This window comes from Balaenoptera borealis (assembly GCF_965194805.1).
Source record: "Balaenoptera borealis genome assembly, chromosome: 19".
NCBI classification, from domain to species: Eukaryota; Metazoa; Chordata; class Mammalia; order Artiodactyla; family Balaenopteridae; genus Balaenoptera; species Balaenoptera borealis.
The window spans coordinates 5,761,328-5,775,496 of record NC_138878.1 but is presented as its reverse complement, the minus strand read 5'-3'; the positions used below and the strand labels follow the sequence as shown (position 1 = coordinate 5,775,496).

The 14,169-nt window shown below is 43.6% G+C and overlaps 1 protein-coding gene across 1 annotated transcript in view; it reads left to right on the top strand.

Moving 5' to 3' along the window:
* Nucleotides 1-3,573: 3,573 nt before the first annotated feature.
* The window catches only part of CDH13 (cadherin 13), a 647,236-nt gene continuing 636,640 nt past the window's right edge, over nt 3,574-14,169 (top strand). The window contains exon 1 of the mRNA XM_082366865.1: nt 3,574-3,776. Coding sequence (XP_082222991.1) covers nt 3,726-3,776 — 51 coding nt within the window. The 5' untranslated portion in view covers nt 3,574-3,725. The remainder of the gene's footprint in view (nt 3,777-14,169) is intronic.

The following is a 14,169-nucleotide window of genomic DNA, read 5'->3' as shown; positions in this document are numbered from 1 at the left end:
TTCTGCCCTTGGTTCTGATGGGGAAAACAGATACATAGAGTGGACCTGTTGATATGATATGATATAAAATTCACTATGTACAGGAAACGCTGGCAACACAAAGAGGATATTTGGAGAAGTGGCCCAAGCTGACTCTCCAAGAATGATAGAGTTAATGATAGAGGTAATGATAGAGTTAACAGGGTGAAGAAGCTGGGAAGTATTTACCTTCTGCACAGAGGGAGCAATACAATCCACCGAAGGGGTAGGAGAGTAGCGTAGCTGTCGGGAGGTGCGGAAGTGGGTAACGTGGGAGACACAGAGTGAAGATGGATGCCAGTGGGGGGCCAGTGGACAGGGAGGGCCTTGAGTGTTGAGCTTTATTTTGCGTGGGGAGCCAGAACTGTATGAGACTCAAGAGGAGGGAAGTCGGTTCTACAGTTGTGATGGACGGGTCCAAATTTCCTTCAAGAAATACGTCTTTATGTGGCCTTCCAGACCCCACATTTCCTGGACCAGCTTATCTCTTCTTTGCTTTCTCCCTTGCTCTCTGTGCCCATCTCACTGGCTTATTTGCAGCTCCCTGAATGCCCCAGGGCCATTCCACATGTTGTGGTTCTGTCTGCCTGTAATAAGTCCCCTATTAATGTCCATCCCCACCCCTCCACCCTCACACTAGACTTCAAGCTAGGGACTGTGTCCATCTTTGTTCAACATTATAACCCCAACATCTGGCATAACCTGGGCTCAGGAAATATTTGTGGAAGGAAGGAAGGAAAGAGAAAAGACAGGAAGGAAGGGAAGAAGGAAGGAATTTACCTGTGAAACTAGAACCCCTACAGAGTCTTTCTATTCTGGGAAGATAATTATTGTGGTGATAATAACCATATTAGCCTTTGTATGCCTTCCCTAGCCTCCATCCCTTCCCAGCTGAGACTGTCTTCTTTGATCCTGCCCAGGGACTAAGGCCAGAACCAGCCTCCTGGCAAAATAGACAACAAGTTCCCAAGCGGGCCCTGTCATCTGAGCAGTGTGCCTTCAGTGGGTTGATACTAACTGATGGTGACAGTGAAAGCAACCGCCATGTCTCTCCTTCGTAGTTCACTTCCAAAACCTGGACCCAGCCATGCCCAATCGCTCCTAGCTACGAAGATGGTCAGAGGAAGTGAACAAGTGTCTGAGAACTGCAGACTCCCAAGAGATCCCATGTGTGTACACTACAGAGAAGCCCCTAGAGCTGACTTGGCAGCCAGGAAAGGCGCTGGAGCCCTGACACAGAGGGACCTCGAGGTGGCACTGGCACCCTGTGAAGTGCTTCCGGGCTGGGCGGGAACGTGGGAGCAGGACTGAGCTGGGGACGCACGTCATTATATGCAGGTTCTGCTGGGATTTCAGGAGGGGAGTGTTTTACAACAGGGCTTTGTCTTTACTGAGATCAGGTAGTGGTGAAAAGCAGACAGACCAGGGTTCAAATCTTGGTTTTATGATTTACAGACTGCGTGCTGGGCACCTCCTTCGCCCTCTCAGAAGCCTCAGTTACTTTATCTACAGACTGTGGAGGGAGGGGGTCAAAACTGTTGTAAAGATTAAATAAGGTCATGTACGTAAAATGCTTAGCACTGAGTCTCATGTGTAGAAAGTGTTCAATTCACATTAGCCATTATAATGATCAGCTAAAATGGTTATTATCACCATAAGAATTATGGTCCCAGAATAGAAAGATCAGCTTAATTCAGCAGACAATTATATGGCTTTAACAGTGTACTTGGACCCAGGTAGATATTGTCACTAAAAGACACACAAGAAGGTTCCTGGTAGTAATATTTTAAGAACCCCAAACTGGAAATAGCCCATATGCCCATCAACAGTAGAGTACATAAATAGACGCAGTGTGGCCACATAATGGAATTCTATACACTGACGAGGATAAACTGTGCTACTTGCAGCCACTTGGATGAATCTTACAAACATAATGTTGAGTAAAAGAGGCAGACACAAGTGAGCACCCACTCTACGATTCCATTTGCATGAAGTGCAAGTACAAATGAAACTAATCTATGGTATTAGAAGTTAGGATAGTGTAGCCTTTGGGGAGGAGGGTAGGGATTTTACTCAGGGAGGGGGAGGAAGGGGGGGCTGGTAATATTTTGTGTCTAGGGCTGGGCACTGGGTACACGGATGTGCCCACTTTGTGAAAAATTCATTGAGCTGTACGTTCTGATTTATGTGCTCTTCTGTATCTGTGTTATGCTCCAATTAAAGGTTTAGTAAACGAACAAACGAGCCTGTTTAGCAGAGAGCTAAGAAAACAAAAGTGGGGGTGGGGAAGAAAGCAGGTAATACAATTCCACGCTTACCCCCAGGGTCCCCAGAGTTTACAGAGGAAGGCAGACGGGCACACACACGTACAGACAATAAGTGGTGATACCTGTAGTAACAGAATCGTGCACTAAGATGCACTGCAGAGGGAAGCGTGATAGATCAGCTGTCACAGCTGCTGCTCATGGTAACGGCCCCGAGCTCCATGCAGTTCCGCCAGGACGGCTGCTTCTCGGACACAACCTAGCCATGCAGCTGTAGGAAGTGCCCTCACATCTATCCAGCCACTGTCCTAATCTGGGCCAGGCATCATGGGTATGACACCAAACTAACAGTTTTCTTGGCTTCTCTTCTTGCCCTTCTCCAAACCGCTCTCTAGAACCCAGAGCTACTAAATTAGAATCTTTGGACTGGGTGCTCAGTACTTAAAAAACAAATCTCCCATGTGATTCCGATACACCCCAGCCCCGTGGGAAGCACTGATCTACCCTGGAACCAGAACACACTCCTGACCTTGACCCTCTCCACACTAAAAATAGTTCAGGGCTATGGACCAGAACACACACCTGACCTTGACCCTGTCCACACTAAAAATAGTTCAGGGCTATGAGGCAGCCTCCTAACTTAGCGGCATTTCCTAATTTGTATCTAAAGGACATGTTCAGCTTCATTTCCAGCCTCTCCACCTCCCCATCCCTGCATCATTTCAAGTCCACCTCTGATCCCAGTGCACTGAGTTAGTTCTCTTTCTCTGAGTCTGTTTTGTTACTTCACCACCTCCATGCCTTTGAGTAACCTAGAACCCCAATACCCTCTTAGGGGCCTTCTAATTTCCCGTTCATCTTCAAGACCCAGCTCAAATATCGTGTCTATGAAGCTGTCCCTCAAGGCTCCTGAGCTCTCTGGTTCTGCCACAGCACCTCATACAGAAGGGAGGAGATTGTGTCCTCAAACATCACTCCACCATATCTGACTGTACGCTTAACTCACTACACTCCAGGGCAGGGAAGAGGTTCTCTTTGTGCATCAAAGGGCTTTGCACCTGCCTGGGCCATGGGAGGTGATTAAGGACGATTCTTGATTGAGTGAGGTCCTTCAGCACAGTCAAAGCCATATGGCTACAAGAGGGTGCTGTGGGATAAGGGGCAGCATTCGTGGATCTGGAATGCAGAGTGGTAATCCACATTTAATGGTCAAAGATAGCTCCAGGACTGAGCTGCCCAACCTACTCACACTCCTGTTTCTGTTCATGTGTTTTGTTTTTGCCAGTGACCTTCAGTGACTGTAAGGGAAATGACAAGCTACACTATGAGGTCTCAAGCCCATACTTCAAGGTGAACAATGATGGCAGCTTAGTCGCCCTGAGAAACATAACTGCAGTGGGCAAGACTCTATTCGTCCACGCCCGGACTCCCCATGCGGAAGACATGGCAGAACTCGTGATTGTCGGAGGGAAAGACATCCGGGGCTCCTTGCAGGTAATATAACTGCTTGGGATAAGTTGGGTCCAAGGAGGAACATTGCGGTCTGTATGTCTTTTGGGGAAAATGGGTCTTTGGTTTATTATTGGTCAAGATTCTTTTGTTGTTTACAAATGATAGAAACCTAACTCAAAAAACAGTGTGGCCGGGGGAATTTTTGGGGTCATGTGACAAATATTTCAGGGATAGCTTTGCCTGCTAGCATGGCTATGTATCCGTGCCCAGATGACGGCATCAGCTTTGGTCTTATCCATCTGTGGTTCCATTTTCCTTCTACTGTCTTTACTCTTAGACAGTCCCAACCATCCCTGCTTCCCTGTATGGAGGTCTCAGCAGCTCCACTTCATTTTCTCAGTCTGATGTCACCTGAGAGAGCATCTCTTCCTGATACTGCCAACCCAAGCTTGAAACCGAATCTCACTGGCTCTCCTTAGAGCGTGTGTCCATCCCTGAGCCAGTTACTGTGTCCATTTGGTCCTGAGGCTCTGATTGGCTAAGTCTGGGTCACATGCCTTGCCCCCAAATGAGGGTAGACTCAGCCCCACCTAAAGTATATAGACTGAGAGTGAAAAAAAGGGTCGTTAGTTACTCAAAGTAAGTTAGGATGCTGTCATCTAAGGAAGGGAAATGGATGTTGGGCAGGCAAGAACCAGAGTCGCCCACTGGAGTTGTATATGAGGCAACCATGGCATATGGCGCTGCCCCTTTGCCATGCACTGGTGCCCATTCCTTTCCACATGCATATGTATGCAGATCTCTGCCCCTGCACACATGTGACTTTAGGAATGCCACAAACTGCCCTTCAGGCTTCCTGATTGTGTCATCCAGAAACATTTGGTACAATGGACTTACCTACTCCTGCTTCACCAGGAGTTCAGAGACTCTGTGGCTTCTCGATTATAGAAAGGGAAGACACACAGCAAGACCCAGGCAAAATAATAACAATAATAATGGCATGTCCCCAGCTTGGTGCGGCTAGCCTTTTCCTACATGCTGCTGGCCTGCTCTTACCCAGTTTTTTAAAGCCTGTGATTCCCACTGCCTTCCTCCATCTGCCACGCTCCCCATAACCCTGCTTTATCTGCTAATTTTGTTCAGTGGTGGAGTGAACACCGATTCCACAGCTGGGGAGCAGAGACAGTACAAATGACAATGTGAGTGTTGCTTTCCTGCCAATGCTGTCTGTGTGATCTTGAAAGAATCATATATCTGCAGACTAGAGGGGTTAAACAGTCTTCAATGGCAAATAAGTGGCATGTGTGCTGCCCCACTCTGTCACCATATACGTGGCAGATATTGCTAATCACCCCTGGCTTGACCTGAGTATCTCTCCCAATACAATGCTTCTGGAAGCTACTATCCATTGGTCATTTAGAGATGTTTCTACAGCTGGAATATATTTGCCATCTCTGGACTGGACAAGCTCCATAATTCCCCTTCATATCTGTGAATCTGAGTTAAGGGTAGGTAGCAAGCTACAAATGAATCCACAGTGTGCCACTGATGTTTTCAAAAGAAAATAGGATCTTGGTGAATACATACCAGTGTGGAAATCCATTGGCACCACAAAAGCGAGCTTATCTCTCACTTAGCCGTGGTCATTTTCACAGCATCTCACTAACTCGTGATATAAATGACTTCCAAATATCTAAAGCAACAAAACTGCCAGAATGTGCAGCACGAAGTGCTTCTTGGGAACAAGTAAATGGCTCAGAGATTCACAGAAGGGGGTTCACATGCAGGATGGGATGTATTTAGATGAATATTGTTCATCGTGATTGACAGCTCGTCTTTAAATCTGGAACAGACAGTGTCATAGTATTGAGCTCAAAGCAGAGCAGAGGGATTGGAGGCACTTCTTAGGACAAAACTTCGCTTTCATGGGCTTGGAGACCCAGGATCGTTACCAAGAGACTCCGTCTTGAAGAGCTGGTCTCTTGAGTTCCAGAAAGACACCCTTCTGGAGGCAAAGCTCCTTGGAGCCCCAGCTGTTTCTCATTTGTCTCTTTCTGAACACACCGTCCACATAGCTTGGCTGCAATCGTTTGCTTCTTATAAAGCACAGTGGAGGCTGCTGTCCTGGTCAGTTGGCCAGGCTCCAGCTGAACGGGGCATTCATCTCCTGCCTCCAGTAATTCTGTGAGGTTTGAAAATCGGCCTTGTGAAGTTGCCCAGATGTGTCCATAATACAAAAAGTCCAAAAAAAGAAAAAGGAAAACAAAATAGCTAGCCAGAGAATCCCTCTAAGGAAAGCACAGTCCTTAACGGATGCCCAGTTGGTATTTTTGAAGCCCTACTCTGTGTGGCAAAGTGGGCCAGCTGCTAGAGAAGGAAAACAATAAGTACACTAGTCAGCTCAGCTCCTGGATGGGGAGAGAAAGTGAACGTGTATGTTGATTAAGTACCAAGTAGGGAGGCAGTGGTGAAGGCTGCTCTGTGCCTTTAGGGAAGCGAGAGGGCAGGGGAGGTGGGGCTGGTAACGACAGCCAATGCGTGCATGGCGCTTACTGTGTGCCAGGTGCTGCACCACGGGCCACAGAGGCTGACTCATCTAATCTCCCCACCACCGATGAGGCACATGCTCCTGTCCCCATTTTACAATCTGGGGTAAACCGAGGCACAAAGAGGTGAGTGAGAGCCTGTATTGTTTAGCGGGACTCTCGTAAGTGTGTGCATCTCAGGGTATGCTTTAATGGGCGTTATTTCTAACCCTCACAACCCCCTGTGAGGCTGCTGATGGCAGCCCTTCCTACAGATGTGAGAACTTGGCCAAGATCTCCTAGCTTGAAACTGGCAGAAATGAGACTGAGATTCTGGCCTCTCCACCCGTTCTCCTTCCTGCCACCAGAAGACTGTGCCCCTTGGGTGGCTACCCATGGGTCCAAAGGTGAGGGCATGAGTTAGAGCAATACAGTAGCGATGGAGGGGAACAACCAGTGGAAGGTGTGGTTTGAAGGAAGAAAGAGCCAAGATTCAGCGTCCTGATGATTCCAAATTGTCTAGCCTAGGAGGATGGAGATGGATTGGACCAGTCAGGGAATTGTGGTTGGGAAAGGTGAATAGTCCAGCTTCGATGCGTTGAGTTGGTGGCTCCTGGGGACATCTTGATAGAGACAGGGATGGATATCTGGGTAAACATCTGGGGGAAAAGCAGCATAGTGGTAGGGCTTTGGCTTTGGTGTCAAACTTAAGCAGGTTCAAATTTCTGCTCCACCACTTATGATTACGTGACCTTGGGCAAGCCACTCATCTCCCTGCACTTCAACATCCTCATCTACGAAGCAGGGATAAGAATAGAGCCTCTATCGCAGAATCATTCCATTGGGCTCAGCACCAGACACCAGGTGACATGTCCCATCAATGGCATTATTTTAGAACCTCTCGAGAAAGGATAAGGAACCACGGGCTAAATGTCCTCTCTGAGGCCATGACACAGAAACCAGAGATTAGAGGTAGAAGAAGAAAGTGAGGCCAAAGAGAGAAACAAGGGCACTGGGGCACCCAGCACAATCAAAACAGGAGAGATGTCACAGTGGCTGGTTTCACATCACTATGTTTGGGAAGGAAGGATTCTCTAAGAAAAATGTAACCCCAGTGAAGCCCAATTCAGCTGCAGTAACTGGAGCCCAGCAATTCTTTAATAAAAGGATGTGCCTCTCTTACCTTACCTGCTCCCTGCGACCCCATTTCACGGGAAAGCCTGTAGCCCAAATCTGTGAAGTCTGATTGTTAATGGTTTAATTATAGACGCTCAAGCTATTGCTGCCTTTTTAATGGGTTACCCAGAAGCTAGTACCTGCCTGGTCCGTGTAAGATCATCTTAGATCTGCATGGGTGGAGGAGCAGTTGAATCCCCTGTCTTTGGACAGACGAGGGGGGATGGTTAAGGAGGGGGCCAAGGTTAACCATGTGTGCACAAAGGTGTTTTCTAGCCTGTGGAATGTGATCCTGAACTTGACTCACAGAAGTATGTCTGGACAGGGCTGTGGCTTGCCCCCACCAGATCTGCTGTCCCTCACTGCCTGGCAATGGTGAACATGAAGACAGGAGAGCATTTGCTTTTATTTACTTACTTATTAATTGGCTAGTTATTTTTACCTTGAATATAGAACTCCAGAGGTTTACATGGAAAAGCTCTGTGTTTCATTCCTTTTGCATCTTGGATAGAGATGTCTTTACCTGCTGTGTAAATGGGACTCATCAACCTCCTTTACACGTTTCAAGCCTGGGGAAAAAATATGCCACTTATTTATTTATTTCTAACTTAAGAATTTGTAGCTTCCATAACTGTAGATTATGGCACCGAATTCTGACGTCAAATAAGAACTCAGTAAAGTCAGGCTGGGAAGTAAGAACATCACAGAGCTTGCAGGAATTTATTTTGAATTGAGTTTGGGAGCTAAAGAGACTGTACCTACCAGCTACATTTTGAAATGTGGGAGTTCACGCTCTAAGCAACTGTAGAATTTAGACACCTGTGACCCAGGCAGCTGAGTCTCATGAGCAAAGCAGGAGACATGCATGTAGCAGAAGGGAGAGTTGTGGAGGCCCACAGGCTACAGGCTTGAATCAGACTTCCCTGCCCCCAGACTGGGGTTATCAGTGCAAATCTGATCCCATCACTCCTCTGCCTAATGGGCCCTTACTTCCTCATCAGGCTGTTTGGCCCTTGGGATGAATTCTGAAGTCTTTATATATGTGTGAAAAGGTCCTTTGCAGTCTAGCCTGATTCCTTTTCACTTCTAAGTGGCTTGACCTGCTGAAATGTTACTTCCTCCAAGAGCCTTCCCTGGTACCCGTTCCAAAGGAAGGTCTCCCCTGCTAGTCTCACTTCTAGCACCTGTTCTATTCCTTCCTGGCCTTCTTCTCAGTTGGTAATTAAGCATTTACTTCCTTATTTAGATGTTTAAAGTGTGGCTCCCTGATGAGACTATAAGCTCCCTGAAGGCAGGAATATAGTCTGTTTGCTTTCTACTTCCCTCTCTCACTCCCTGCTTTCCTTCCTTTCTTCCTGGTGTGTCCACTGCTCTATCTTCAGCACCTGGCACAGTGCTGGCATATAGTTGGTGTTCAGCAAATGTCTTTTGAATAAATGCATGAGTAGATTGAGTCCCTCCTTTCATACCACTCCCTGCATTGAACTCTGCCCCCACCCCCCAATACCAAACCACATGTGGTTTCTTGAACTGGCCGAGCTCTCCCTCCCGTTCATGCTGGCCATTCCTCTGTCTGGATTATGCCCTCTTCGCCATGGCCCCAGCTGCCCCATGGCCAGCACCAATTGACAGGGCTAACTCTTTTGAAACTTCTGGACCTGCCAAGATTTCCCTTCTTCGGGGACACCTCTCTGACTGTCCCCTGGCTGGTTAAGTGATTTTTCCTCCATGCTCCTCAGAGAGCCCTGCCTGGCTGGCCCCCATCATAGCCTTAAACTTTAACCATCTCATTTTTCTGTGTTTGTTTTCGTCTCGATTCTGAGCTCTGGAACTCAGGGCCCTGGCTTCCATGCAGGAAGGCTGAGAACACTGCCCTGAAGCTGGATGCCTTGGCATGATTCCCAGTGCCACGCTTGCCACCTCTGCTTCAGTTCCCTCAGACGTAGAATAGGCTCATAATAGTATCAGCTTCACAGAGATGTCACAAGGATTAAATGAGTAAATGTATGCAAAGTATTTAGAACAGTGCCGAGCACAAAGTAGGGGCCACGAAAAAGCCAGTTATTCCTCCTCCTCGTATCATTAGAGTCAGACTGTGATACATGCACAGTGAGTGAACTGGGCGAATTCAGACAACCCAATCCTTCCTCCCTTCCAATAGGACCAAATTCTGTCACTTATACAACCTAGAGAATTCAAGATTATGCGTGAACTTACGTGAAACACTGACTAAACTTCCAAGAGAGGATTCTTTATTCCTATGGGTTCACTTAACAAACATCAAAAGACTTGCAGTATGTAGAAGTTAATTACAAACAATTTACACTTCTTAACTGGAAGTCAGTGCATGGTATTCTCAGGAAAGGGAAACTGGTCTCTTAATCAAGTTGCTTAAATTAAATGCAAAAAAAAAAAATTATTTTCCCCCTTTTTTGGCCATTTTAAAAATTCCTGAAAAAAAATAAGATGAACAGAGAAAGTTATGACAGAAATTGAAAAGGCAAAATTTAAGGCTTGTTTACCTTGTTTGATCATTACCACTATAAACATGCAATTTAAAAGACATAAGTTTGTCTCCTAATCCAGTTCCAAGAATCGCGATGGAAATAGTTCCAAAAAAATAAAATAAAAGGAGCAATTAGAGGAAGGAACAACTTGGGAGAAACCATTGATTTTATTTTTAATATTTAAAATAAAATATGTCATCAACTGATCAGAAGCCAATATTAGTGTTGCTGTTAATTATGCATCTTGATCCTCAGGGGGATTATACCTTTTAAATCCACTGCTTTGCAGAATCTTAAGGTTCCATTTGTTAAGTACCTCTTGGAACGGTAAATCTAGAAGCTCAAAATCAGTGGCTGAGTGCCCCTCTGTTCCTGCATATGTATGTGCTCTGGGACATTTAGCTGAATTGTTGTGGATGATATTAATTAACCGGGACCTGGAATGACTCCAAACTGGGATTTAATCAAACATTTAGTACTTATTAGTCATGTGGCACTGAAAAGTCACCTAACTCCTTTGAGGTTTGGTTTTCTCATCTGTACAGTGATACCCTGGCCTTGCTTATATACCATCATGGGGGACATGAAATTGGAAAAACATGTATTGTACCTAACCCAGTGCTAACAGAGGATTCTCAATCACGAATTGTTTATTCTTCACTGAAGTACCCAGTTGCTGTCACTTGTGCATATTTTTTTCCATTTTTCCTAATCTCACACATTCTAGACAAAAATATTTTTGCACTTTCGTTACTGAGATAAACTCCAGTTTTTATCATCCCTGAGCCAACCGTTTGAATCTTCTCTGTTCTGGCCACTATACCATCTAACTCCCAAAGTGCCTGTCACACCGCATCCATGTGACTTGACTTCATTTGTTTAAAGCATCTCTGAGAATGAGAGCAACCAGCTTATGGTAAAATTAATAGCCTTGTCTCCAGATCTTATCACATTGACTGGGAGCGGCTTGGAGTCTGTCAAGCTGGTCAATGGTATCGATCTTGCTCCCATGAAATGCGTTTTATAACCGCCATGGTGGAGAACCAATCTGTGCATTTACTGTGGCCATAAAGAAATGAAGAGTTAAAGCTGTAGATACGTAATATGCTCTGATTTAACAAGAGTGATAACTTCAAAAACCTGCAGAGGACCACTGTTCATGGCAAATGCCTCCCCAGTTACTATTAAGGAAAATTAGTATCCATTTAACTGTCACCCAAATTGGGGAAAATATATAGCTCCAAAATTATATTGGTACAGATCCAAGAATTGGGCCTGTAGAACACGGTATTAGGCTGTTACATGTTGACACACAACTAAATTGTTATGTTTATGATTCTTAGCTCCAGGATACTATTCAAATATAGATAAGAGACATCTTTCGACTCATTAATTTAAGTAGATAACAGATTGCTTTGTGGATCAGAATCTAAGAAAACTATATTCTGAAGATTAATTTTAATTGAAATGCTTGGGGAAGAAATAACTGATCTCATAGAAAGTCTAGATAACTAAAAGTAGCTTCTTTTTGGCTTGTGAAGACTCAAGATTTTATGCTGTACAGAAGTGTGGGCCAATAGAAAAGCAATGTGAGCCACATATGTAATTTTAGGTTTCCTTATCGTAACATTAGAAAAAGAAACAGATGAAATTAATTTTAATAGTATATATTAAACCAGGCACTCCCCTGGTGGTCCAGTGGGTAAGACTCCCTGCTCCCAATGCAGGGGACCTGGGTTCGATCCCTGGTCGGGGAACTAGATCCCACATGCATGCTGCAACTAAGAGTCTACATGCCTCAACTAAGAAGCCTGCATGCCACAACTAAGAAGCCCACATGCTGAAACGAAGATCCTGCATGCCACAGCTAAGACACGGTACAGCCAAAATAAATAAATAAATAAATAAAATAAATAAAGCTAATATAAAATAGTATATATTAAACCATATATAGTATATATTTAACATATATATTTAACCATAAATATACCCAATGTATATATTGTATATTTTATATATACATACACACACCCAATATATGCATATTAGGTTAAATTTCATAGATGTAGTTATAGATATTCTCTATATAGATATATCTCTGTATCTATTTCTGTATATCTATATAGATACTCTCCATATCTATATAGATATCTCTCTATATATATATCTCTGTCTCTCTACATATACATATATACATATACAGATATATCTAAATAGATATGGAGAGTATCTTTGAAGTGTGTGTGTGTGTGTATATATATATATATATATATATATAAATAAATTTATCCCAATATATATAAAACCTAAAACATAATTTATCTAAGATATATCAATAAGTAATCAGGTGAACATTATTAATAATTTTTTACATTCTTTTTATACTGAATCTTTGAAATGCAGTATGTATTTACACTTACAGCACATCTCAATGTAGATTAGCTGGATTTTAAGTGCTTAATAGCCACAAGTAGAACTTGGCTATCAGTTAGACAGGGCTGCCATGGAACTCTGCTGGAATATTCATAAATTTTGAAAGAGAAATGGAAAGAGTCATTCACTGGGGGCCTACTACATGTCAGGACATTGTCTTAGATGTTCTCACACATACGTCTGTTTTTCTAATCCTCATAGCCAGCCTGTGCCATTGGTAATCTGGTTCCTACTTTGCCGATGCAGAAGTAGCCCAGGTTCAGAGATGCTGAGTGACTTAGCCAATGTCATCATTCTGTCAGCAAGTGGCAGAATTGGGAATTGGGCCTGGGCCTTCTGATTCTATGCAGTCCCTGCTATTTTAGTAATACTGACATTTACAACAGAACTAGTGCTTTTCTATTCTACTATAAAGACTATGAAATGACATAGGAAAATTAAAACGTGGTTAGAAAATAAAAAATGAATGCAGAGCTGAGCAAAAACTCCTAAAGAAATTTTAGGTAGGTGGACAAGTCCTGTGTTATCACAACACTTTTAAAAACTCTCATCATGAATAGAGTCTTCGGAGAAAGAACCTCATGGAAACAGCACAAGGTTTCTAAATACAAATGTCCCTTAGGCCCTGAGTTCCTTTACTTCAGACCTTATCTCATTCATCTTCATAGTCCTAGAGTCTAGTGAAAATGTATTACATTTATACTTTTTAAGTTATAATTTAAAATTTTATTTTAGTATTTATTATATGGATTTGATCCTCACAACAACACCTTGAAACAGATGGTGCTATTCTTGTTTTATGAGTCAAGAAACTGAGACTCAGAGAAGTCAAGAGGTTGGTCAGTCTCAGGTGGTAGAGCAGGTCAAGTGGCACCTCAGCATTCAAACTGACAGTGATTCCCTAGGCCCAGTGTTCTATCCACAGCTAGCTTTCCAACAGCTGCTTGGGACTTTTCAAGTAAAAGGAATATAGAATCATCAGAGAGAAATTTTCACCTAGTATTTTTGATGGGATAAGATAATGTGATAGAATGCATATTTTTCTAGGCTCTCTGATATACTTCTAACCTCCTATCTTTTATTATTACCATAAATGAAATACAAGTGAATTCTAAGTGTAAGTATTGAGGTGGTAACGTGTTTTTTAAACTTGCCTCTCATCTGGCACGTGGAAATAAGATACCTGATCACCATGGTCTTTGCCAGTTGGCACGGTTGCTCTTATTGGAGATGAAATGACGTAGGAAAATTTCAAACTGATTAGAAATTTTAAAAATCATATAAATCTGAGAGAGAATTCTAAGGAAATTTTTGGTAGTTGGAGCCCTGTGTTGTCATGACACTTTTTAAAAACTTTCCTCATGAATAAAACCTTTGGAAGTAGAACCACTTGGAAACAGCACAAGATTTTCAAATGTAAATGTCTCCTAGGCCACCCTGTAAAAGTCTGGTTCTCAATTCTGACTGAAAGAACAAACAAAAAAATTTCAATGATAAGAGGGCACAGTTGTTGATTACAGACCATGGACTGTCTCTATTTAGTTTTTTGGTCTCAATGTTCGAAAACTCGGTAACAAAGGAACATTGAGAGGATTGAGAGTAAGTACCACTTACTCAGTCTCCCTCCACCAAGCACATGGGTTAATTAAATTACATGTTCTTCACCCAGACTTTTAAGGAAGAAGCCTGAGCATCTGGAGAAAATAAAGCAAAGAAGAGCATTATGGCTCCAGCCAACCATATCCTCTATCTGCCCACGCAGGTTTCTGTGAGCCGGGCTTGATTTGTGGCAAA